Source organism: Pseudopipra pipra, chromosome 1, assembly GCF_036250125.1.
Source record: "Pseudopipra pipra isolate bDixPip1 chromosome 1, bDixPip1.hap1, whole genome shotgun sequence".
NCBI classification, from domain to species: Eukaryota; Metazoa; Chordata; class Aves; order Passeriformes; family Pipridae; genus Pseudopipra; species Pseudopipra pipra.
The window spans coordinates 97141123-97166419 of record NC_087549.1 but is presented as its reverse complement, the minus strand read 5'-3'; the positions used below and the strand labels follow the sequence as shown (position 1 = coordinate 97166419).

At 36.2% G+C, this 25297-nt stretch overlaps 1 protein-coding gene across 5 annotated transcripts in view; it reads right to left on the bottom strand.

Moving 5' to 3' along the window:
• Positions 1-3594: 3594 nt before the first annotated feature.
• SLC9A3 (solute carrier family 9 member A3) overlaps positions 3595-25297 on the bottom strand; it is a 55494-nt gene continuing 33791 nt past the window's right edge. Inside the window, exons 7-17 of one of the 5 annotated variants that reach the window (XR_010433189.1) lie at positions 23571-23773; positions 22682-22771; positions 20891-20961; positions 18852-18981; positions 15586-15701; positions 14901-15030; positions 14203-14379; positions 13560-13635; positions 11744-11857; positions 5927-7812; positions 3595-5094 (exon numbers count right to left, since the gene is read on the bottom strand). Coding sequence is in view for 4 of the 5 variants with exons in the window: in XM_064666744.1 (XP_064522814.1) it covers positions 7259-7812; positions 11744-11857; positions 13560-13635; positions 14203-14379; positions 14901-15030; positions 15586-15701; positions 18852-18981; positions 20891-20961; positions 22682-22771; positions 23571-23773 (1661 nt within the window). In the remaining variant the exon portion in view is untranslated. Of the gene's footprint in view, positions 7813-7947; positions 10419-11743; positions 11858-13559; positions 13636-14202; positions 14380-14900; positions 15031-15585; positions 15702-18851; positions 18982-20890; positions 20962-22681; positions 22772-23570; positions 23774-25297 lie in introns of those variants that run through there. The other 4 variants (XM_064666767.1, XM_064666744.1, XM_064666777.1 and 1 more) reach the window with 4 other exon arrangements.

The window sequence follows — 25297 nt, the reverse complement described above, 5'->3', positions numbered from 1 at the left end:
TAGGTTAAACTACTTCTGTACTCCCATCTATTTCATGTTAGAACTAAGCACAGTTCTAACATGCAAAACCATGAGCAAAACCACTTCCATGTAATTTCAAAATTGCCATTTGAAAAAATGTCTACATTTTTTACAGTGCAAGCTTGGGAAAGAAATGAAACATTCACAACGCAAGGTTGTCTGCTAAAGATTTGTATAAGAATTAGAGTTTCTTAGAAATGTATATTTATTTCAAAACAAGAAGGAATTATGCAATGTAGAAATTAGATTAAGTACAGTAAAAGCACTTGCAGGACAGGAAGAATGGATTGCATTCTCTCCAAATTAGGCCAGTTTTTGTATCCATATGGTAATTGTTATATATATTCTCACTATTTTGCTTACTTTTGTATAATAAAAGTTTTTTTACTTCAGATGTTTCTTCAGCACACTTACATCTCTTATTAGACCATTCATGTGCTAATGCAGCCAAAAAATCTATTTTACGATACTCCAGAACATCTAGTTTATTTAGGTCTTTGTTACAATTATATCATCTTCCCTATGGTCAGTGACACCTGAAACCTTGACTTCCAATAGCAAGGGCAATAGGATCAGAGATTCTGACTCTAGACCAGCACTCAGCATTTCAGTATATGGATCTGGTAGTTTATGATGTGTAAAGTGCGTAGCTATTTTTCAAAGTCTTTGCAGTCTCCACTAGCTCAAGTTCTTCTAAATTCACAAAAGGTTGATTCACTACAGAAAATTTAATCACTTCATATATATCTTTCTTAAGAGGTCTTTCTTGCTTTAGAAGAAACCTTTAAGATAATTCATTTTCAGGGTTTTGTTTTGCAGGCTTCAGAAGGCAAGTAAAGTAGTTAGAAAAAGATTTGATTAATTTTCACAGATGTCACCACAGAAGGGGAAAGAAAGCAAGGCTTTCTGTTTGATAAAGTTCAGGAATCACTTGTATGATGAATCTAACACAGATCTTCTTTCATTGTCACTTTGGGTGTTCTATTTGTCATGTGTAATATACTTCTACAACAGACCTACCCATGTTAATGCGAGAGACTTTACAGGCATCCTACACTTGATGCTCCCCAACATATCCATATCTCATACATCTTTTAACTCAGCATTCTGGCCTCATTCCTCAGCGACAGGACAAGAGGAAACAGCCTCAAGTTTCCCCAGGGAGGTTTAGATTGGATAGCAGGAAAATTTTTTTCACTGAAAGGGTTGTCAAGCGCTGGCACAGGCTGCCGAGGGAAGTGGCTGAGTGGCTGTAGTGGTATTTAAAAGATCTGTAGATGTGATAACTAGGACGTGGTTTAGTGATGGACTTGGAAGTGTTAGACTAATGGTGTGACTCAATGATCTTAGGGGTCTTTTCTATGATTCAGAATGCCTGAATAGCTTCAATACTCAAGAAATTTAGGCAGTGTTCGGTTGATTAAATTTAGGGTTGTACATTACCTATCAGTTTGATCCAGCTTTTAAACATTTCAAAGGAAGTGGGAGTTTGTTGACTGATGTGATAAATAGTGTTACTGAAACTCTTATCTGAAGAGGTCAATTGGCTAAATTATAATTGCCAGTTTGTAATGATGCTATTGTTCTTGATGCATGTCAGGTGGTTGATAGAATCAGCTAATTTTTTGCAGAAACCAGTTTGGTGCAGGTAACTCTACTTACCTTGATAATCCCAGCAATATAAAAAATACCACTTATCGCAGGCAAAACCTGATCAGTTCACAGATTTTGAATCATGTGATACAAAAGTAAAAATAGAAAATCTTTTTAATTTTAAAACCTTTTTTTCCCCAGAATCTAGAATGAAACTGTTAGATTATGAAACAAGAAGTTCATATTCACAGAGACAGAGGTGCACAGAGGGACAGTGATCATCAGGAAACCTTTATAACTGAAGTAGAGAAACTGGAACATTCTGATCTGGCTTCTTCCAGGGCAGTCACAGAAGGACTCCATTTTCTGTGTGGTGAAAGCCATCAAGATCAATCAACTGGATCACCTTACAGACCAAGGAGGGTTACTGGTTATGGGATAAAGCTTGGTATTCTGCAAGACATTTTATAAGATGTTTTTAATATGAAACAGACAGGGAAAGGGGGAGATCAAGGTGTTTGGGAGGTAAAAGAGTGTAAGAAGATAGAGATGTAAGGGTATTTAAGGGACAGGTTGCATGTAAACGGATTGCTTGTCAGTATGCTCTTTTGGCCATGCCCTACAACTGGTCACTTCAGTCTTTTCTGTCTTCTGACAAAAATTCATTTCTATTTCCTGGGTGAAATGCTCTCTATTCTATAATGTTCTGAGACAGTGAGTATAGGACGATAGCAAGTTTTGTAATCATCACTTCGTTTCTTGGGACCTTATTGCAGACATTTGGTAGCAACAGTTTTAATTCTTTGCTACAACTTCTGTGAATTTTTTTTCTCACAGTTTGAGTTGTCAATCCAGGATTATTTGTAACTACACTAACTGGCATTTCTAGTGCTTTTACACTGAAGGAAATGTTAGTATAAAGTTGTCAGCTAAAACTGTACATTATAGAGTTAAAATTTGAAAATATGTATGTGTGGGAAGGAATTAAGCAATGGTTATTACACAGGTGATACGTATCTTTTGCACATGTCTACATTATCTTCCTTTGAAGTCAGCTTTACCCATATCAGTCTTCATTGTTTCTATTTTGAACATTCACATGCACATAATTAGCCCACATATGTTTTTTTCCCATTCTTAGCTACTCACATCTTACCAGAACGAAACTGATCCTTCTGTTTCAGACTTTCTTCATTTGTTTTCAGCCATGAATACAGCTATACTGCCTTTCAGGGTCCCTTTAATGCATAGACACGCGTGCTTCCTTAAAGCACTGCTGAATTCACCAATGGGTCTGAAAAGCTCCTTTCCTTATCAATAGTATATATTCTATATATAACTATATAAATAAAATAAAATACGCTATATAAAATTATGAATACCTCCTATAGCTGGTAGGGTTTTGTGTTTTTCACTTCACTTTTCTAAAACTTTACTGAAACTGATTAAATCATTTCTAAGACTGGTCCAGTCTTTGCTTCTATGATGTTGGATTGCTCCAATCCAGGTGCATAATAATAATGAGATGCTATATTACATTTATGTAAAATTTAAATTATAGTGTTGTTATGATGACATCTCTCTATATAACTTGACAAAATATGGGCCCTTCTGTTCTATAGATGGAAATACTGTCTTATGAAGTCAATGGGAATTCTATCATTCTCTACTGTGAGGCTAGAACTATACAAAAAGTATGATAGTTGTCAGAGAGAGCCTCAGGAGATCTTCTACGGCTTCTGTTGCTGCTTTTGATGATTTGTGTTTTATAAATTACATGAATTATCAGCACTCTATTGTCTTTTTTAACTATGATTTGGGAGCAGAAATGCATACTTCTCAGAAGTCTTGTATATGAGGAGTCTTTTCTAAATGTAATAAATTATTCTCTAAATCAGTTGCCAAAGGAGTGTGATTCCACCAAAGTGATATAATTTATTGTCAAACTTCTCATTATGATATACTGTTAAAACATCTCTATAAAGACATTAGCAGAACATCTTTACTCATTTAAAAATATATGCAGTAAGTTGACACCTTTTGGAAAGTACATACAAGTATGTCCAAACAACAGCACTCCAAGGAGTGACAGTTTAAGGCACGTGATTATTTTGCAACCTCTGTTACACAAATCTCTGAATAGACCATATATTTGTAAAACATAACTTCATATAATTCAATAACTAGGTTCACAGCTCAGAGAGACAGAATTCATCTCAATACAGGCAACACTTCTGGGTTTTTCTTTAACATTGCTAGGTCATAGTGCAGCATAATAAACATCATTAAAAAGAACCCTGTTCATGGAGTAAAATATATAAAAGAAACATCAAATATTTCTTCATTTCATCATTTTGCAACAAGGTAGGCCATAGTTACTTGTTCAATAAATATCAGCTGTGGAATGTTCCGCTTGCCTTTCTTTGACAGCAAATGTCACAAAAAAAATTTAAAGATAGTTTTAGGGAAGCAAGAAATTAACTGGGCTCCCCAGAGGTGAACTGATATTCCAATCTAATAAACAAGGGTAAAAAACCAAAAAAGCCAGATCCTCAGCAGCTCTGAATCTACATTGCTGTAATAGAAATTAGTGGTTCTTTATTGATTAAAGTGTGCTGAAGAAGTAACCAAACGATTGAACCCACAGGTACATATACCATGGGAAATGTAAAAGCACAATCAAAGAGTTTGGGAAAAACAATTGAAATAGATGATGAACACTTATAACCTGTTTTTTGTATATACCGTGGTAGACATTGGGAACAATTGCCCTGAAAAAACTCCAAGAACTATAATCCATTATATTCTAGCTATGAGTATGTTCTCAATGTGGAAATTGGGGACATGAAAGTTTTTCATCACATTTCAAATTGAGGAACTACACCAAACAAAGCCTTGCTGTAGAAACAATTCTACTAGAAACCCTCTTCGGGAGGCATAAAAGCCTCAGAAATTATGCAAGATATTCCAGTGAAAGGTCTCTTTGCTGTCAGAATGGCCCATTTTATTCTTCATCTGTTTAACTATAGTGATGTAACATATAGAAAATGCCTAGGGCCTTTGAAATGGAGAGGTAAGCCCTTTATATACAATGTCTTTCCTTTTCTGTTGTTTAAAACAGCATGATGTTCCTCTTTGTTTTATAAAACTCCTACAACCCACAGCCCTCTCAAAAGCATACAGGATCCTTCTGGCTTTTCACAGGCTGCTGTGTTTGTAAATACAGTGGCGTTTATTGATCCTTTCTTGTTTAACATAAAAGATTACAAAAACAATAAAAATGTGTGTCCTGTGATTTTCAAAATTACATACTCTTGTCTGTGCAACATTTATCTGGTGAAAACTGCCACCTGCTGATGACAACTTAAAAACGTTTCCTTGAGGTAGCCTGTACACAAATAGATTGGGAATCCTCTAACAAGCATGCAAGAGGCAGTCCACAGTGTGGTTCTTTTCCTGACTGCGGCACAGCAACGACCTCTGTACAAAAGCAATAAGAAATGAAAGTTTTATTTCAAAACCAACACCTGATGAGCATCTTGCCAATTTTGGTGTTGGTACTTCAGCATTATGCTGTGAGACTGAAGGGTAGATTTTGGCACATTGCACTTTACCTGTCCTAATATTTGGGATTGGTAATGGTCCTGTTATATATGCCAATTACTAAAATTGTTCCAATTGTAATATCTGGAACAGTATTAATATGTTCTACTTCACCAAAATAATATGTTCATACGTACTCAGTTCACAAAAATTGCATTTGCATTATTGAATTATAACAAGACTAGCTGTGGGTGATGAAGCTTTCCAATTGATTTGCACCATTGCCCAAGATGACTGCCAAACAGGCAGCTGCTTGTGAGCTGATATCAAAAGAACCACTTCTCTGTATCTAATCTCTAAACATGTGTGTTTTGTGTCTGTCTAGGTTTATATATGACATTTGCCATCACATCTCTGCAATGTGCACCAGTCAAACCTCTTTTAGCAAAGAGGACAAAAATAGAAAGAAGATGCAAACATGAGTTTTCACACATTGCTCCACTCTTTTTGGGTGTCTGGGTAAACCTCTATTTTGACATCTGACACAGAATCACCTAGAAGCCATTCAAAATCTGGGCAGGCAGAGTGAAACAATCACTAATTCCTATAGATAAAGTAAAATTTACTAGAAAAGCCTCTGTCCAGGATCCACTCTCAAACAAATCAGATATCACCCTGAAGGTGACTTAGTTCATTTACAAATGGCTTACACAGATATAAAACAGAAATAAGGAACACATTAGGATCACAGAATTGGCCAAACACTCACCTTCTATTGCTGTTATAGAACCTTTGCAACTTATACCACTGAAGATTTCAAGCCAAAATTTCAGGACTGGAATCTTCCAAGGCAAAATACACGTAAGTCAGAGGACTATACGCTGGCATGTAGCATTACGCATCTATGAGAGGTCTCAGAGTTTTCACTTTTATCTAGTCTTCATCTGAGTTGACTTTCACTGATGTCTCCAGCTATCTTCAAGGTGATGTAGATCTAATTCATATGCAATAAGGGTCTAGTGCAATCTTAAGCAATTTAACAGAAAACCACACACAAAAAAATAAAGGACGTTCCTAGCACAAACAGGTAGGTATATATATGCACATGTTTCTGTACAATACTTTGAACTGTCAACATCCTGAGTCATTGTGGCACTTAAACCATGTGGCAAAACTCAGAATACCATCTGAGAAACCATTATCCTGATCAGCTATTGAAAGTGATACATAAATTAACAGAATAATCTAAAACTATTTGGAAGGTGTCTTCCAAAGCAGCAGTAAAAATGACAAATATTTACAGTCCTATCTGAGTGAGGCTATTTAAAATAGAGCAGTTTAATTAAGAATATGAAATGAATCACTTATGACCACACAAATTAAAATGCTGAGCTAATTCTGGGTGTTCTTTCATTCCAGTGCTACTGAGTTGAGGGAATAAAGGTGAAGGAAGGAACTGGCCCTCCTGGAGTACTTGATTAAATTTCAAGATGCCAGGACTTTCCTCTCCCTGGAAAGTTTTCCTTGAGAGTCAATATCCCACTATTACTCAGTGACACAAATATTCAAGAGCAGGAAAATGTTTTTCTTTAGCTTGCACTTATAAAAGCCACCAATCAATTTCAATCAGAGTAGACTTAGCACGGAAGAGGTTAACCACTTGCTTCTCCTACTTTAATTTCATATAGCATAAATATTTAATTCCATTACTGAAGAAGCAAATACAGTCTAGTTCTTTAAATGTATTTATGGCATAATGGCATAATAAACCACTTCCATGTAAAAAAAACATCAACGATTTACCATTTGAAAAGATTCTTGGTTTTGCCCTCCAAAAATAATAGATTATTTGTAACAGTCTACATGAAAAAATAACAAGGAGTCATATTTCCCCCTCACTATGCACCCTTACATTATGAATAAGAACTTAAAAATGTAAGTACAGCAGAAAAGCTCCAGTATTTCTGACATCACAGGACCCCACTCCCTTTCCATCTGTTCTAGAGCAGATCCTATGAACCAATAGGTTGCTCTCTATCGTTACAGAAGCCCTTTGTTCAAGTGATTCTCTCTCATCTTCTTCTTTCAAGTAAGTCCTGGCTCACAACTGTGTTTCCTCTTGTTCCAAAGAATGTGGAGGGACATGGCAAGATGCTGGAAGAGATGCTAGCTTCTGAAGCTTAGGGTGTTGCAGAGGTTTTGGCCTGTGAAAAGAGCGTCGGCTTTGTACACGTCTGGCTGCAGCAGACCTGTAATTTCCTTGTACATCAAGCAACATTTTCTTCTCTTGAGGCTCCTTCAGGTAAGAGTCTTCCAGCCCTTCAAAGATAAGTAGAGAATTCTCTTCTTGTGAATTCTCTGACTTGTAGCTAACTTCAGAACAATAACCTGAGTTTACTGTCTCTTTGTTATTCGTATCTGTACCCGATTCCCAGAAGAGATCAGGTACATTTGGGTCACATGAAGCTATATACTCAGAGACAGAAGAAAGAGATATATTCCCTCTGTTTTCCAATGAAGAATAGTTTTGGGTCCAAGGCATTTGAAGACAAGAGGGGAAGAAGTGGAGGGGATTCACTGAAACACTTCCATTTTGGTTTAGTTGATCATCCGAAGAGGAGTATTCTGTCATTTCAACATCATGGTCCATATCACCTAAAGAACACAAATAAATAGAAACATTTGTAGTACATACTTTATCTATTAGTATGCTGGCTATTGGGCTTTGCTTTTGGCTATTTTTATGAAAGTCTTATGAAAGTTTATGAAAGTCTTATGAAAGTCTTATGAAAGTCTTATGAAAGTCTTATTTAAGTTTATTTGTTTGTTTTTCTGAAGAACTCTACTCTACACCCAGTTCTATCTTGGACAACCTAAAGAGAGTTAATTAAACTTCTTATCCTTGCTGAGTGTCAGGCAAAACTTGGCTCAGTGTTTGTAATGAACGACCAGCTGTTTCAGAGAGTTAAGGAGATGGAGCCATCCTCTGGGCACTAAAGTGTATCTTTATCTTGAAACGCTTAGTCCTGATGCTCAGTAAGGAAATATTTCAGGATTTTTTTATATAAATTACATTCTTTCAATGAAGTAGCAGAGAGCATCTCCAGGGAGTCAATTTCTTATTGATCAGAACCTATGATCAGTTTTTGATATATGTTAGATATGTAAAGAAACAACCTTTTCACTCTTGGCTTTCAGTTTCCATTGTTTTTTAAAAACTTTTAATTGAAATTTCAATATCATTATCTTATTAGGAGACTTTTGTTAAGGAGATAATTCAGAGGACTGTTTCTGAGAATAATCAAGGTCTAAGCTTATTAGCTTGAGAAATCTAACTTTCCAAAGCACTTGTTAAGAAATGCAGCAGTAAAAAATCCAGTGATTTTGATATGTAAAAGTTACAAGAACTTACAAATACCACTTCCTAATAATAAAGTAAGTGATAAGTTAGGCAACTGAATGGAGGAAAAAAACAAAGGTTAGCAAGAAAATGTTCAGCAAGTCATATGTCAATATTCTGTGACAATATTCTGTTCTCAGTGGGGAAGAAAAAATAAAGAGAATTTCAATGTGGATAAGTGTCAAGGAGAAATTTTCCTCTTGGAGTGTTGCTCATTGTTCACACTTTTAATCAGGATATTGGACTGTAATTCATAGTTCTTTAATCCAGTATTTATTTTAAAACATCATTTAAAAAATAAGCCAAGATGCATTAGTACTGGAACTGAGTACTAGAACCAAACACAGACCCACAGGTCACTTCAGTAAAGAAAGTGGTCTGTTTCCTCTAATTGCACTTCAACTAGCACATTTTCTGAAAGGACAGAAGCCAGAGTAGAAGAAAAATAGGTCTTCCTTTTCTATTTCTTTTCAAAAGGTTATGAAATTCTTCTCAAGTCAAGATTAGCAGCATTCACTCTTATCCTGAAGTCTTTGTCTGAACAAAGTTTCATCAATTAACCACAGAAGTGCATTCCACTTACCACATTTGTTTGTTGTGTACAGAGGACACTCATACATAGATTTGTGATCATGTATTCCACAAAAGTGAATTCATGATGACACCGACTTCAGCATTTCATTGCACAATCCCTGCAGTGCCCTGTGTTCTATTCAATTACTATATCTGAACTGTGACCTGCCAAACTCATTTGAAGCACTGCCCAACTTGATTATAGAAGTAAAGGCTGCTTTTTATGGTATGGAAAATTTCCACACAGCAAAAACTAAAGGGCAACTAGGATATTCATTTAAATCCAGAGTAAGTTTAATTCCAAGCCTCTAACACATTAGAAGCAAAAAGTTATTCACTGCATCAGAAAGCTAAGCCTCTTTCTAGTTTCAGAATAAGATATGGATTAAGATAAACTCATAATTTAAGGATAAAGCTCTAACTGGAATACTGCTTCTCCACAATACTGTTGTGTAATTATCTCTGTCCACAAAAGGGAACTGATACATTCTAGTAAACATGATTCATTTTAAACTCCTTTCTTATATAATGATACATCAGTAGTGTCACTGAGTACTTGTATTGTAGCAGTGGTGCCATTTTCCTTCCTGGGCACTGGGTAAATAGTCTGGACAAATATTCAGAACTGACTCAAGGCTTCTTAGCAAAACAGTCAAAAATCATACTCCATTTAGGGAATTCAGGTATCAGTTTTATCATCTAGCACTAACAAAGAAACCTGAAGCCTCTTGAAAATGAGTGCTCAATATCCTGGCATTTGAAATATTCAAGTCAAAACAAAGAGAAGGATCATTATCTGCTGTAAAAATAGCAAGGCATTGGACCCCAAATAGTTAAACAGCTCTTCTGCAGAAGGAAAATTGAAAGGTGTTTTGTTAATTAAGTTGGAGGAAAATAGAAGATGTTTAGTTGTACAAAGAAATCAGGAAGGAGATAGATATTCTAGAAGAAGAAAAATCAGAAAAGTAAGTTTACTTCTCAGTAGTCAGGATTGATAAGAAGGCTGGTTAAAAATAAAGGTGGTAACATTGTTTAAAATATTACATATGTGTTGATTCTGGGAGAAAAGTTCTGGGTCGGTCCTCTGGGCCATCTGCTAGAAGGAAGGAATCTACTGATTTATTGCTGAGCCGGAATGGAGCAAGTCGTCTGAAGTTTTCTGGAGAATATGGGATCTGCACTCGGGCCCTTTGTGATGGTACCACAGTATCTTCACTAGATAACCACGGTGAGAATTTCATGTAGATGCTTTGATCGTCATCAGCTGAAAATACCGGGTTATCAATTCCTAAAAACAAAAAATTCACAAGGGACAAGTAAAATTAATCAAAATAATATCTTGATAATACAGCAAGATGCTTTGTAAAGGAGATGGTTGTTGGTGGAAAAAAGTACGCTGATGCACACTGGTATAGGTGTGACTAAGCCAATACACAGATCGTTATACACACATACACCTTGATTATTGCTAGATATATATGGATTTCTATTAAAGGGAAAAAATGGATATTATATCCCATATGCAGTTATGTTTGGGATATCTGGAGACAAAAAAAAATCAATAAAAGAAGAAATCAGCCCAAACATTTTAATTAAAAAAAAAAAAGCACAACATAAAATAACTGCAGAAAATTCTTATCAAATCCACAAAAAAGAAAGAAAAGACGGGACAACATGCAAAAAAACCCCCAAAAAACCCAAAACAACTTCACCACTATATAAAGGAATGAGATTTGTGTGAGGTAGCTAAAACGGGCCATGAAACAGTCAAAACTAAGCTACAGGAGGCTGTTAATAGAGTTATCAAGTTTGTAATGCTTTTACAGAAACATTTTAGGCCTGCATCTTGCCACCCACTTATTTCTGGGTGTTTTTATACATACTCAAACATAGAATTTGCCACAAAACAGTGAGAAGACTGTATCAGCATGTTTGCCAAAAGAGTACAGACACAAGCGTTTTTCTTCACTATATGCACCACGTTACATATGAAGCAAACAATGTCATGCTGAAAAATTCAAACACAAAAGTGTTTAAAACTTTATAAATCATATTATATGATTTCTGTTATATATAGTGATATGCTTCCAAGCTGATATTTTGGAGCCTTTCAGGGCTGGAAATCAAGTGCAATGAGTGCTCCAGAAATGTTGCAAATCTGCTCTTTTCAGTGACTTCTGTGAACCTGTAAAGAATCTGAGGGAGCTGTGAATTTAAGAGAAATCTTGTCTGAAATAAGAAAAACAAAATTTCTCACAATGAAGTGCTTCCAACGCAAGTAGAAGGCAGTTCCAAAGGACTAATATTGACTGCTCTTTTGAGGTAAGACAATTTTAAAATTTCTGTTGCTAGAAATAATTAATGGTTTTAAAACTGGTTTAGGTAGTCATGTTCACAACTTCTATCAGTAGCAAATTTGATGTTCTCCATACATCCAGATATCCAAAACTTGTTACATTAACATTAATATTAAGCAAGTACATTTTCAAATAGAACACATAAAATCAAAGCAAACAACAACAACAAAAAAACCCCAGGCTAAATCATCAGCATTTCTAATAATTTTTTAAAAATTTGAGAAAAAAAACCTTTGTAGGTAATAAATAGTTTTACCGGCAGGATTATCTGTGAAATTTTGTTGCGTCACATTAGCCAGGAAATCAACTCCTTTGCCCAGATGCAAAGTCTCATAATCATTATTTTCTTCTGATTCAGAAAACTCCAAATCTGTTGGGGAGGGGGGGCAGGGGGAGGGAAAGAAAGTCCAATTTGATTAGAGATTTTTATCAATTCTGATAGAAAATGCTATTTCATGCTGGTTTGATGCTGGTATAGTTATCAGATACGTCTTTAACAGGGATTTAGATAAGGGTAAAATTTAATCAACAGTTGTGGGACTGAAATGTGAATGTATATACAGGTTTCAGCTTAGATACCAATTATATCAAGAAACTCAGTGCAGGTTTCTGGCTTGCATTAACATATGGTGCTGTGATAAAAAGAGATTTCACACTCTAGCCAAACTTTTGCCTAACAGAATTGCCTTCCTGGAACTTAAACACACCAACATATGACATGGCACCACTGCTCCTGCTGTGTTCTGTGACTTAAATGCTCATGAGTTGACAAAAGCCCCATCACAATGAGCAGTGGCTGCATTTTCATCACTTTATAAAGGTCATTTGTATCCTGACTAATTTTAGACCTAATGAGGTCATTGCTGCTTTTACTGCATTAGAATAAGTTTTACAATAGCTGCTAAAACACTTGTTAAGACTGTCTTACAATTAAGCTTTTTTTGTTTTAAGTAGATGATGACATCTTACAGAGTTTTTTAATAAGACAACATTGAATGACTTACTAATGAATATTTGGGAAGCTTTTCCCATGCAAAAAAGTTTGAGAAAATTACACTTAGGAAGCCAACCTGTACTGCCCCTGTCAGTAAAAGAAAAATAACACTTGGTAAATGGTTCAAAGAAGATGAATAAAGAAAAATATTTTTGCTTGGAGCTATCAAGAAAAGATGAATCCCTCTCTATTTCACTTGAGTTCTCTTTGACGTGAAGGGATTGCAGGCATAAACAGAGGAAAGAACACAAATAAAAGATAGTTCAGTGGCTTTTAACCACATTTTGAAGTGTTTTAAAGTGACATATTATTTTATAATTATATAACAAACATATAAGCATCCATCACATATTGCTGTGGCTGACATCAGTGGCTAAAATATTTAAGAATTTGGGGCTTTACATGAAAAACCAACTTTTGCAAGGAGTACTCCCTAGACTGGTTAGCTTCTGATTACAATTTCAAGGCTGACCTGTGTTTTAGATTTGATGATGAAGGGTGACTCAGCACTGAAACTGGTCTCTGACTTTGATCCTTTGGTCTTTGATCCTGTCAAAGCTATGCTCTCCTTGAATACTAACATGCTTTCTTAGCCTCAAATCTGATTCAGACCCTTCTAAAACAATGGACTTTAACTCAGATTAGAATGTCGTTTCAACTGCTCAATTTTATATGGCTGATATCCTGGGCAGACATATCCTGCTGTGATGAAAAAGAAAAATGTTAGAAGCTCTGTGCACCTTATCCAAAAGGAAGCTGAAAGTTCATTTCACTGCAGTATTGTAGCCACTACATTGTTTTGTTTTCAAAATTTAAATGTGATATTTTAAAAACGTGAGTAAAAAGGCCAACTAAAATTATGTTTGTCATCCAGCTTCCTAGAAAAATCACTTCTAAACCATAGAGACACTACATTTAAGCATGGAGAAGATCACTGCTCTGAGTTCTAAATTATTACTATAAGCCCCTTTTTAATAGCAGTTTCACTGTTGAATATCACAAAAACTTTTAGTGATGCTTTACTAGTAATGTAGCTGGTAAAATGTAGTTAATGAAAATCATCTAAGAATCTTTTTACCTTTTTCCTTCAAAGTAAAATCTTGTACTGGATTTTCTGAAGGAATGGTTCCGTTTGGTATGACACTGCTGTTCCTCTGAAAAGAAAGCAAAGAAAGCGACCAAAAATGCCAATGTCTTCAAATAGCAATGGCAGTGCCATCCTTTGAAATGACGAGTCCAGCAGCATAACCCTGAAATCTGTTGTAATCTGTGCTTGAGACTCAATATGAATGCCATTAGTTTCCCACCTACGCTGATAGTATGTACAGAGTCAAAAAAGAAACTTTGTCTCTTTGTATGCTCTGTGTTCCCTCTTAGTTTCGTATCAATTTGGTTGAATGCTCTATGCTGTAGTGCTTCTCTCTATCCTGCAAAATCTCCCCACAGTGTCGTAGCATGGTTCAGGGTCTGTTGTTTTTCAAGTGATCAGAAACCTCTCACCCAGAAGAGTCTCAAACCTAGAGAAAAGGAGAATGTGAGAAGATGCCCCCTGAGTTACCTCATAGTTTAATCTCTTTTTGCTTAGGTCCTTTAAGTTCATGAAGTTCTACAGGACAGAGATAAATGCAGGACATAGGACCCTTCAGAGTCCTCCCTGCCCTCCCCACCCCTCCGTTTGTATAATAGGTGGCTTTATCTGGGTCCTTGTGAAAGTATTTTACCCTTTTTTGGCCCCGGTCTCGCTTGTGGATTTTATTGAGCTTCTTGGGATGGTTTATTCCTAGTTTGGTACTCTTGAAAGACTCTAAGCGCTTCCTCATTGTCCTATGGAAAATCTCCTTGTCTTGTTTATCATCTTCACTGTGCATGATCTCATGTCGACTGTACAGGTGTTTGTGCTGTGGCCAGGAAGGGAAGACAATATTCATTTATTTAGAAATACAGTTCGAAGCCCTAAATCAATGTATTCAATCAGTGTCATGGAAATGTAAACAACTCCATAGGAAAGAATGAACCAAAAACTAGTCTGAAGGCATTAATGAAACTTCTGTTTTTCTTTCTTCTCTATGAAACAGGTGTAAGTCCAAGAATCTTAAGTACGTAAGAGTGGACTGTCATTCAAAGTAAGCCTCTCCCTGTAAGTATCTGAGTTGCTTCAGTCGATACACCCCATTTAATCCTGATTAGAACCTATATTGGACACAGTTCTGCGCTGCACTGGCCTCAGTGATTTCAAAGGCACTAATTGTGTTAAAAAGGCATGTTCTCAAGTGAGAAAGCACGCAGACAAAGAGCCCATCTTCCTCAAGGGTGCAGATTTTGCAGCGAGTTGTCTCCTTTTGAGTTTCCCAAGTTTTGGTTCATAATACCTCCTAGTTTTAGATTGGAAAACAGTTCAATGCTAGCCTTTTGCTCTCACCTCCTGCCTGGGTTTATACAGGTACTGTTGTAGGGTGTGATGAGCAAGTGTATCTTCCGTGTCCCGGATACTTTTCCTCCTCTGCTCTAAAGCTTGCATGTCGAGGCAAACTGGTCCAGCTTTTTCTCTCCTGAAGAAGAGAACAAACAGCAGTTTTTAAAATCATTAATTGCTGAAGAGGGGCAATAAGCAGGAAGATGAGGAACAAGAGGGAGAAAAGAAGATGAAGTTTTTTAAAAAGAAAAGGAAGGGTAAGAACTGGCTAAATGGAAATGAGTGAGCAAATGCCTAATGGGAAATGTGAAAAGATTATGTTTTTTTCTGTCAAGTGGATGTAGCATTAATTTCACATGGTGATTTTTTTTCCTCGCTTCTCTCTTGACTTATTCTGGAGCAGATACAGAAATAACATCTAGCCATGTATAGAGCAGCTGGTGAACCAAAGGCAAATGAAACAACTCTAAAATGGATGTCTGCTTCATCTTACCAGCTTTTACTGAAAAAAACTGTTTGTGTGTAAAATGCAACAATATAAATCCGTGTATACTGATTTTATGTGAGAGAAAATATTAATTAAAGTTTTAAAAAAGTAGCAAATGAAGCCCCTGTAAATTGCATTTTTCGGGGTTTTAAACATTGTTTCAATTTCCTCTCATATATGTCCCCATCAGTCCACATTACTTACAGTAAATAAGAGACAGAGCTTTCCACAGTACTTGGAAGTGGGGTGCTGAAATCCACATTCACCATGTTGTCTGTGCTTGGAGAACGTATAAATGCCAACGAACCTCTACGTTCTCCCTGGTCACAGAAAGAAATGACATATTACAGCCGTAAACACCTAGGACAAAATGTGTATCAGAAAATACTGATAATTTGTGAGACTGCTGCACTCAAACGGCACAAGAGGCATGGGAAAAGCTGTATTTCGGTAACAAATACAAACCATTTTTTGGTTTTATGGTTTCTTTACGTTGAGTGATGTTAGCCCCATGAACAAAGTCAGGAGTAAAACTATTCCACTTTTTTAAATTGATTTTGAGGAGGTGAGTGACTTCTTAGGCCTCAATAGATTTGCAATTTTACTTTGTACCATGTTTCAAGCCAAGTGCATAGGAATATACATATAGATTTCTGTGGATTGACGCATCACTGCACTAATAGTAACATTTTCAAAAATAAAAGACTAAGTTTTCTGTTCTGTACCAGACTGGAAGCAGCAAACGTTAAGTGGTGATAGAAGTCTACAAGGCTATTTGAAAGAGGTTATGGCATGTCAGAATGAGATACTGAAGGGATGAGATTTTCTTTCAGTTCTAAAACTAGCGTACAGAAGTGAACTGCTTGAAAAACTCAGATTTATGTCGTCACAGATCTCCCTGCAGCTTATGTAATCTCTTGTTTAGGTGAAAGGTATTTTTTGGGTGACATTGTGGTTACATAGGCTGAACCCATCTACGGTTTTGAAGCATCATCATCAAGGCCAGGCTTCACGAACGAAGATTTGGGAAGGCTCTATCCACATTTGTTACAGGCACAGCAGAGAGAAATCGCATAGCAGGTCTCTACATTTTAAAGAATAATAAAGAATACATCAAGAAAAGCCATCTCTCTTGCAGAACATTAAAAGAGATTTTTTTGTACATTTCTCCAATTTTAACTGAACTGTGTTCTCTTTACATTTTGATATTCATAGAGCAAATCAAATAAATGCTTTCTTTTGCTGTGGTAGCCCATGTACATGTTACAGTATGTGTTGGATCAGACTAATGACATTAAGCAGTACACTCTGGCTTCTGCAGGCAGAAAACTTGAGATTAATAAAATTACTTTCTGGGACAGCATCATTCCATCCATTTTCTTAAGTGAATCTGACTTTCTTTTCAAATCAAGTTTAATGTTTCATATATACATCATACCGTATCATCAGTGGAGGAATTTTAGCCAGAACAAGTTATGAACTGTAAGTATTTTAAATCACTTCTGTTCACCTGCTCTGGATTATTTTTATTTTGCTTGGCTTAGGTTCTCCTCTCTCAACTGTAAGGAATTTATTTAGGTTGACACTGAACTCTCTCAAGCTCCTGTTTGTTGTATAGATGCAGTGTAACAGCAGAGTTGAACAAAGGAAAAAATATAAAATTGTTTTTAAACTCCTCAGTTTCTTGCAAGTGAGAAGTAAGCAGCTGGGGAAAGCAGATCTTTACTTGTCCTGGAAGAAAGGACTTCAATTTCAATATCAGCTTGTAATTAATAGATATTTAGTGCAAAGATATATTTGAGAAGTCAAGAAAAAGTCATTAAAGCCGTGTTTCACTGAAGCAAATATTCAAGTGATAAAAGTGAAATGACTTTAGGATTCACAACTAGTAACTAATTTCCGCTGGAAGAAATTATGTTGCAAAACTTCTGTAGAGCTTGGAGAACTTTTAATTACTTTGTCTATTGTTATCACATCAGTAAACATTCATCAATAGAATTTATCTGTAAGACACAATATACAGAAATAACATTGGACTAAGGTAGCAAAAGTCAGTTTTCTTTTGTTTCCTTTCCTAAAAAATTGGCAATCTGACTATACTATGTGGAATTGAAGACATTATTGGTCAAAAATTCTGGTGCTAAATCTGCATGATTTAGTGATACAGCCCTTTGCATCTGTTAAAGAGAGGAAATACTGTAATAAATTCAACACTGAATCTGAACATGAGTTTCATGCTCATCGACATCAAAGTATTATCTAACTTTCTGCCTCTGAGGTGTGACTCAGAAAGCATCACAAGAAAGTAAATTAGTTTTTGAGCTCAGATGGTCTGAAAACCAAATGGGTAATTTACAAAATCTCAAAAGGAAGTATTTGCTTGTCTTTTGAACCACTCCCCATTTTTCACACTAACATAATTTATGAATTTCATCTTGTTTTCTGAATTCAATCTTTGAAATTACATGTTCCACTGGGAGAAGTCCGCCTGGCTGTAGTTCATTAAAAAAAAAAAAAATCTTAGTAGCAGTAGTATTATCAATTGTAGTAATAATTTATTTTATTTAAATTAAGGAAATTAACTCATATATCACCTAGATGTGAAAAAGAGTTCAGCTGGAGATTATAGGGATAGATAGATTATAATTTCAAAGATCACCTTTAAAAATATTTCATTTAAAACTGTCCTTTACACTATGAGAACACTGCACATTTGTGGCTATTTGAACTAAGATGACTAGTTTCGTACTGAAGAATTCTTGGGAATTCTTACACAGTCTGGTAACATTGCTCCAGCCTGAGAATGGTACTTCAGCAGAAGGTCAGAAACTTTCTTCTATTCTATAGTTTTAAAAACTTCTCCTATTGAAATTTAAGTTTCCCTAACTTCATAATTCTGTGACTGCATTTGATATTTGTTGTATCACTTTAATCCTAACTTTTGAATTGTGGGGGTTATGATTTCATTGAATTAAAGTTGCCATTCCCACTTTTTATTTTTTTTTGTGTTATGATGATCTGGCAGATTGAGATTAGCAGTCCACTATTTTGGCCATATACCACACCACTTGGAGGTAAGCTTCTTCAAATTAGATTTGTCACTGCATAGAACCACTCTTCTGCAGGAGCCAGACTCTGTTGATACATTCAGAAAGACAATATTCCTCCAGTATTTTTTCATGTAGTAAATATAGAAACAAAGATATTCAGTAAAATCCAACAGAAGAATACACTGACGTAAGTACAATATACTAATTCTTGGTGATCAGGCATAATACTGAGAACTACAGCTCCTCAAAAAGGTAACACCGAGATTCAAAACATATTTTTTTTAAAAAAAAGCAGATAGAGATGGAAATATTTTTCCTTTAGACATCTCCTGCAATACATCAACTTTAGGTTATATTATAAATTTTAAAAAATCAAATCCCAAGTGATGCTATAATATGTCAACAAGTATTCATAAGTACCTCAGCCACATAGCTAATTGCATCCTTCAAGTTGAGTTCATGGAAAACATTAAGGATTTGGTCTCTTGATTTTTGAGCAGACCTTCTCATCAGTATTTTTCTGAGGAATTTCCTATCAAAATTGGACCACCTGATAATTTAAACAAACTGTGTTAATGGCAACAAGCAATTTTAGTTTCACAGCATTTTTAATTTAGCATAAATGATATTTTTTGAGCTAAACACTCTTTAAAAAATGATGAACACGTGATCGTGCTTTGAAGCTTTTCAATTAGCACATAAAGATAATGAAAAGCCTCCTACAGACTTGTACAGCTATCACAAAGCATTTAATCCGTTCACTTACCAATACTACTACAACAAGAGTGCTATGATTATAGTATCCCATTTCAAATTCAGTAAGACATTTTATACTTTAGGAGATCATGCTCCCTTATTTTTCTGCTTCTGATTATACTTAATTTTCTTCCCTCCTTTGGAAAATAATCTGTTTTTCCCCAGCTGTATTGTAGGACAGCCAGACTAGAAAATCAAATCACAACGGTGCTCCTCCAAAAGCTCTACCAGAGGGCCTTATTCATACCATTGATGTACTCTGCTCTGGGGAATAGTAGTGATGTGTGTTTTCTGTGATTTACATTTCCAAGATTGTCACCATCAGTGAGGGTGGCAGGAGCTGCCATTACTCTGAGGAAGCACTTTCATGCATATAGAGTCCAAAAGGCAGCCTTAAGATGGTCTCATTCAAAATACATTAGTCACCAAACCACACACTCAACCATGAATCTACATTAAGCTACTCCTTGTTATTCAAGGAGATTCCTTTCTGACATGTAAGAAGTCAAACTCTAATCTGCCACTTAAAAGATACAGCTCCATCTTCAAGGCAGTATTTCAAAATTGGGGATGTATTCTCCCATATTATATATAGCCCATTGAAATTCATTGCCCAAAAGTAAACTACAAATTTAGACCAAAAGAAAGAAGATATTCTGTCTGGAATGCCTCAGGAAAATTCTTCACTGCATAAATGAATGAAGAGAAAAAGGAAAGGAAAGAGACTGTCCCTATAACTGGATGCAGACAGGTGAGTAATTCTGCTTAAGTTCCACTACAATCTAGCTCCAGCCTAGTAGTTGTATAGTTGCATAAGCATAATGCTAAGCCTAAGCTAATAGACTCAGCTTCTCAGGAAGGGTTAGGGGAGTGCTCTGCAGAAAGCTAGCACAGCCACATGGCTTTTGGATTGGAACTGGCATGTTGAGTCAGCAAGAGGTTAGCAGGTCAAAACTGTGACTGCCTGCACCTATGAAATGACCTAACTCCACGAAGAGAACAGCCTAACCTGAAATAACACTCTTAAAGATGTCCAGATTTAATGTCCTTTTTTCCACACTTATTCATCTAGATGTGGAAGTGTGCACATCATAATGGTAACTCTTCACATGTGCTTTAAAGAAAATGGTGTATCTGTCAGCTGAGTAATTTTGCTTCTCTCAAGACGAATCAGCTATAAACAGAGGGGAACAGTTCATTATTTGTTTCAAACTAATAGGCTGAAACTATCAGAGTCATTTTAAAGCACCCTCTGCCACTACTTTCAGAGATGTTGTACACATCCTTTGTAGAAACAGGATAAGCAGCTAGCCCAGATGTAGCTGAGGTTTTTTAATGCCCCCACACATAAATATTTTTCATGAAATGTAGTATTACAGAAAAGTACCAACATTAACATTTCAGCTTAAAACTTGTACAAATAGCCAGTTCTCTAACCTCGAGAGAATCTGACTCCTGAATGTGAACTGAGGCACCTGCAAAGGCATAATCTGAACTGTAGAAGAGAAAGAACATATTCCAGTTGTAAAGGGACAAAAATACACTGTTTTCACATTTGCTATATTTCCAGTATTTTCAGTATATAACCTCTTAAACTACATTCTACATCCTTGCTTTCCCTAAACTCACAGGCTTAAAAAGTGATAATGTACAGATAAGATTTCCTAGCAGTATTTCAACATTCCAAGTTAGTTACTACTTACTTGTCTCTCAGATAATGATGGCCTATTTGTCCAGAAATGTCTTCTATAGCAGAAAGAATGTGATCAAAGGCCTAGGAAAGTGAAAGTGGGGTTAAGAAATAAAAAAGCATAAATAGAAAATAGCTCAATTTTTTTTTAAGTTAGACCAGGTGACTATGCAGAATAATTTTATTGCTGTTAAGCAAATTTATTTCCCATTTACAGAAATACTAACTACTATAAGCTTTTCTTCAAAGGTCCAGAGCTTTCCAACCAGTTCTTTATAAATTCACTATTCTTGAATTACAATGTTCTCAGCAAGAAGGTACTCAGACCGCCATTTTAACATTCGGTTTTAAAACTTTTTATTGACTCATTTTGCCATCTCCATTTCTGACCTGTGAAGTACATCAGCCACTATTAGTGTCAATGATTAAATCAGTTGAACAATTTCCCTAGTGTGTCTTTTTAGATGTTTCAGGAATGCATACTCCCCTCAGAGTAGAAGTAGACATGATTCTTTTAATATCTAGAGCAAAATTTTGTCCTGATTATGTTAGATGGCTGATAGAAATCCAAGGTTTATAATTGTTGATTCAAACCAAGGCAGCTGCAGGTACAATTTGGTCTTTTTCTGCATGTGGTTGCGAACATTTTACTCTGAACATTGGAGTGATTACTGCAGAATATACAGATGCTAGATTTGCAACAATATGGGTGATATATTTGGCACAGATGAAGCTGTACCTTGAGTACTGTGGTCAGTTTTGGGCCCCTCACTTCAAAAAGGACATTGAGGTGCTGGAGTTGGTGAAGGGTCTAGAAAACATGTGTTATGAGGAAAGGCTCAGGGAACAGGAGTTGCTTAGTCTGGAGGAGGCTTAGGGGGTGACCTTATTGCTCTCTCCAGCTACCTGAAAGGAGGTTAAAATGGTCTTAAATTAAGCCAGGGGATGTTCAGACTATATATCAAAAAACATTTTTCACTGAAGGAGTGGCTAGACATTGGAATAAGCCACCCAGGGAGGTAGTGGAGTCACCGTCTCTGGAAGTTTCAAGAGGCATCTGGATGTGGCACTTGGAAATATGGTTTAGGGGTAATTATGGTGGTGCTGGGTTGATGGTTGAACTAGATGTTCTTGAAGGTCTCTTCCAATCTTGATGATTCTGTCTATAGTCTTCCATCCTATAACCTATATTTGTATTGAAAATGTATGGGGTTTTTTACTGAATAAGAATTTTATAATGTTGTGTGAAAGTGAACTGGAAGAGATTGTGTTTCAAAATCTTTTAAAAGGGTAAAGAAATGCAGGAACACACAGCACTCACACTGCATTAAAACTATTGCCATTGATCAGGAATTTCAGTATATAATTAATCTGTACTGAGCAGCAGACTATCTATGTAATAAGCAAGCTACAAAGCCTGCTTTTCATACCTTTTCCTGACATTAACAGCTTGTAAGATGGAAAAATAAACTTACTTGCACATGCTTTGCCCTAGCAGTTGTCAATCAAACATTATCCTCTTTTAAATGAAGACAAAGAAACATATTCAATTTGTGCTGTTTCCCCAGCACTCTCAGCCCTATTGAATTCTCAAGACCAGAACTTTCAGTTGAGTATCCCCTCAGAGGAGACAAATAGTAATCTAAAAATAACTTTTGAAATGTTTGAAGGATTTTGCTCTTGAAATTTGACGGCCCCTTCCCTTCCAAGGAAAGAAATTCTCTCTAATATTTTTGTTTTCTCTTAAGATGCTCTGTAGACACCCAAAAGACACCATAGTTTTATTTTAAAATAAATATCTTACTCTGCCATGAAGTTTCTCATTCAGTTTTGGCTCTCTGTGTTCACTTTTCTTCACTTTCAGCCACTGTACCAAAGGCTTGATCGTTAGTCCCTAAGGATTGAAACATGATAATAAATACTTGAGTTTTCCTAGACTTTCCTCCAACTGGTGTTGTTAAAGAGAAATAGAGCACATTTGTGTGTTACTTGGTGGTTCTCATACTTTCTCAGTTGATCTCTGTCCTCTCTAGAAGATAAAATGCTGTACCCTCAACTTCTGTTACAAAGGTTTGAAAAGACAACAACCAACAACTTCTATAGTAAAAATATGGTACTGGAAGTGTACAAGTATTCTTTTTACAATTGATTGTGGTGTTTTCTCCACATATCAAGAGTTTGTGACCACAATTAAACTTTCTGTAATACACTTCAGATAAAATTAGAAGCTGCTATATACTGACATATCTCCACTTAAATTAATGCTTTTTCATCCAGAAAGTGCTATTTTGTTTGGATGTTAAATACTTTCTTGTCCCATTGCTATTATATATAATAAAACAAGGACTGAGACTCAGGTAGATCAGCTTAATGACTTATCTTCCCATTAAAAGGACTGTTCCCTATAGTTATTCATATGAGGTGAAGGATGTTTAATCAGATATTAACTAGGCACTATTAATACTAAGTGGCTAAGACTGAACAATTTTTAGCACAGAGGAAATTGTGTTTTGTCCCATGTGGTCCCATATGAAAACATAAAATGGGATCTTTGTTACTAAAATTACAAATTCAATTATTCTTTCAGTTCAGTGAAACCATATGCAACCTTCAGCTGAGAACTGCTTTGAGCATTCAGTACTTTTGAGGGACTCCTTCTCCTTGCAAGAAGCATGCTTAAGTAGTTAAATTACCTGGAAAATAACAGTAAAAAACACAACAATGATAGTTGTGCTGACAAACAGGTTTTTATCATGCACTTTGTCCTTATCCAGAAGTGCAACAAGAGCAAAAGCAACTGCTCCACGTAGTCCACCATAGGACATCACCACCTGGTCTATTATCTCCAACTGGACCGTTCTGTAGCGGTTGAGAATCCATGTCTGTAAAACTACACCTGTAAAAAACAAATGTCAGCATGTCTAGAAATACCCTTGTGCAATGTCAATATCCCAACCGTGTGTAACAGAAATGGTACCACCACACCACTTTTGTAACAATCTACTCCATCCACTTCCCCCTCTGTAGCACTATGCTGTCCACTTGGTGCCTTCTCCTTTACATCAGGTCAAAGGAATTAGATGGAGCTGCTTCTGTGAACCAGCAGCTCTTCTTCTGAGGGTGCTGCCCTCCAGCACAGGCACTACAGGGCAAGTTCTGCTGCATCCTGATCTTTGAAATTCATTGAGAAAGAATAGAATTTCTAGCACCATAACCAGTGATATTCACATGGTCATTTAATAGAAACAGGTTAAAACAGCACTGATTTACGGACTAAGTGTGGTACCCTTTACAAATCACTAAAGAGGATGTTTATGTCATTGTCTTAGGAAGGGTGGTCTAGTTATGCTAACACTGTCTTCAGACATACAGGTGAGATGCTGCCTGCTTCAGGAGACCTAAAGTTCTAGTTATCCCAATGTGTTCCAGAGCTCCCACCATACAGAGGAAAAACAGCTTCACCACTCCTCCAAGTGGCATGGCACGCATGTCCCACTGCAGCATGCCAGTGCTGTTAACCAATGCAAAACAGATATTTTTCTTTTTAGAGAACTTCGAACTTGTGCCAAGGGAAGAGTGTCTGGTCACTGTAAGAAGGGACTCTTAAAAATCCATTCATGCCATCAATCTACCCCTTCAGGGTACAGAGCTGCAATTGCATGAGGTATCATCAGGTATTTAGTAATTTGCCAATGTCTAAGATCAATTACTTTAATGGGTGCTTATTGTTATTGCTGAATATTTACTATTTAATTGTTGAGCACATTTATTACAGGATAGTTAAACACTTATTTCAGGAATACAAACAGTGTCAAAGACAAGATATTGAAAACTCTTTTGAACACCTCAGGCACATTAGCAGTTACTGAGAAGCAGCTAAATGAACAATGCTTACAGACTATTGAGAAAGGAGGACAACGGGCTAGACATTTCATTCAGCTCAGGAACCTCTGAGACAGAATAAGAACACAGAGTCTAGGAAACTTGCCAGCTAGATAGACATGTAACCTGTTATTTGAATTTAAGTCAAGACAAACAGGCAAATAAACCAGTTTAATTTATTCCCAGGTGTAAGTACATACACCAAATCACTACATGTGTTACTCTCTACAAGTGCTTCATTCTATGCCTTTTTTATTACTTCAGCAAAACTACAGTAGAACTACGTACATAGCTGGGCAAGTCATTTTTGGTATTTTGAAATGTTTGCAAACCTATATAACCCCGGTAAATTGACAGTAGGTAATCACTACCTGCCACAGTCTTATTTGCTCAGGTTTTTATCAGTCCCTGAGAATTATTTCTTAAGCCAGAGACCATGCAGTGTAATTAATGTATGGTCCGATATCACTGTGTGTCTAAAACCTGAAGTCAACCATAAAATTAGCTTAAGACAATCTCTCTATTACCAAATTTGAAA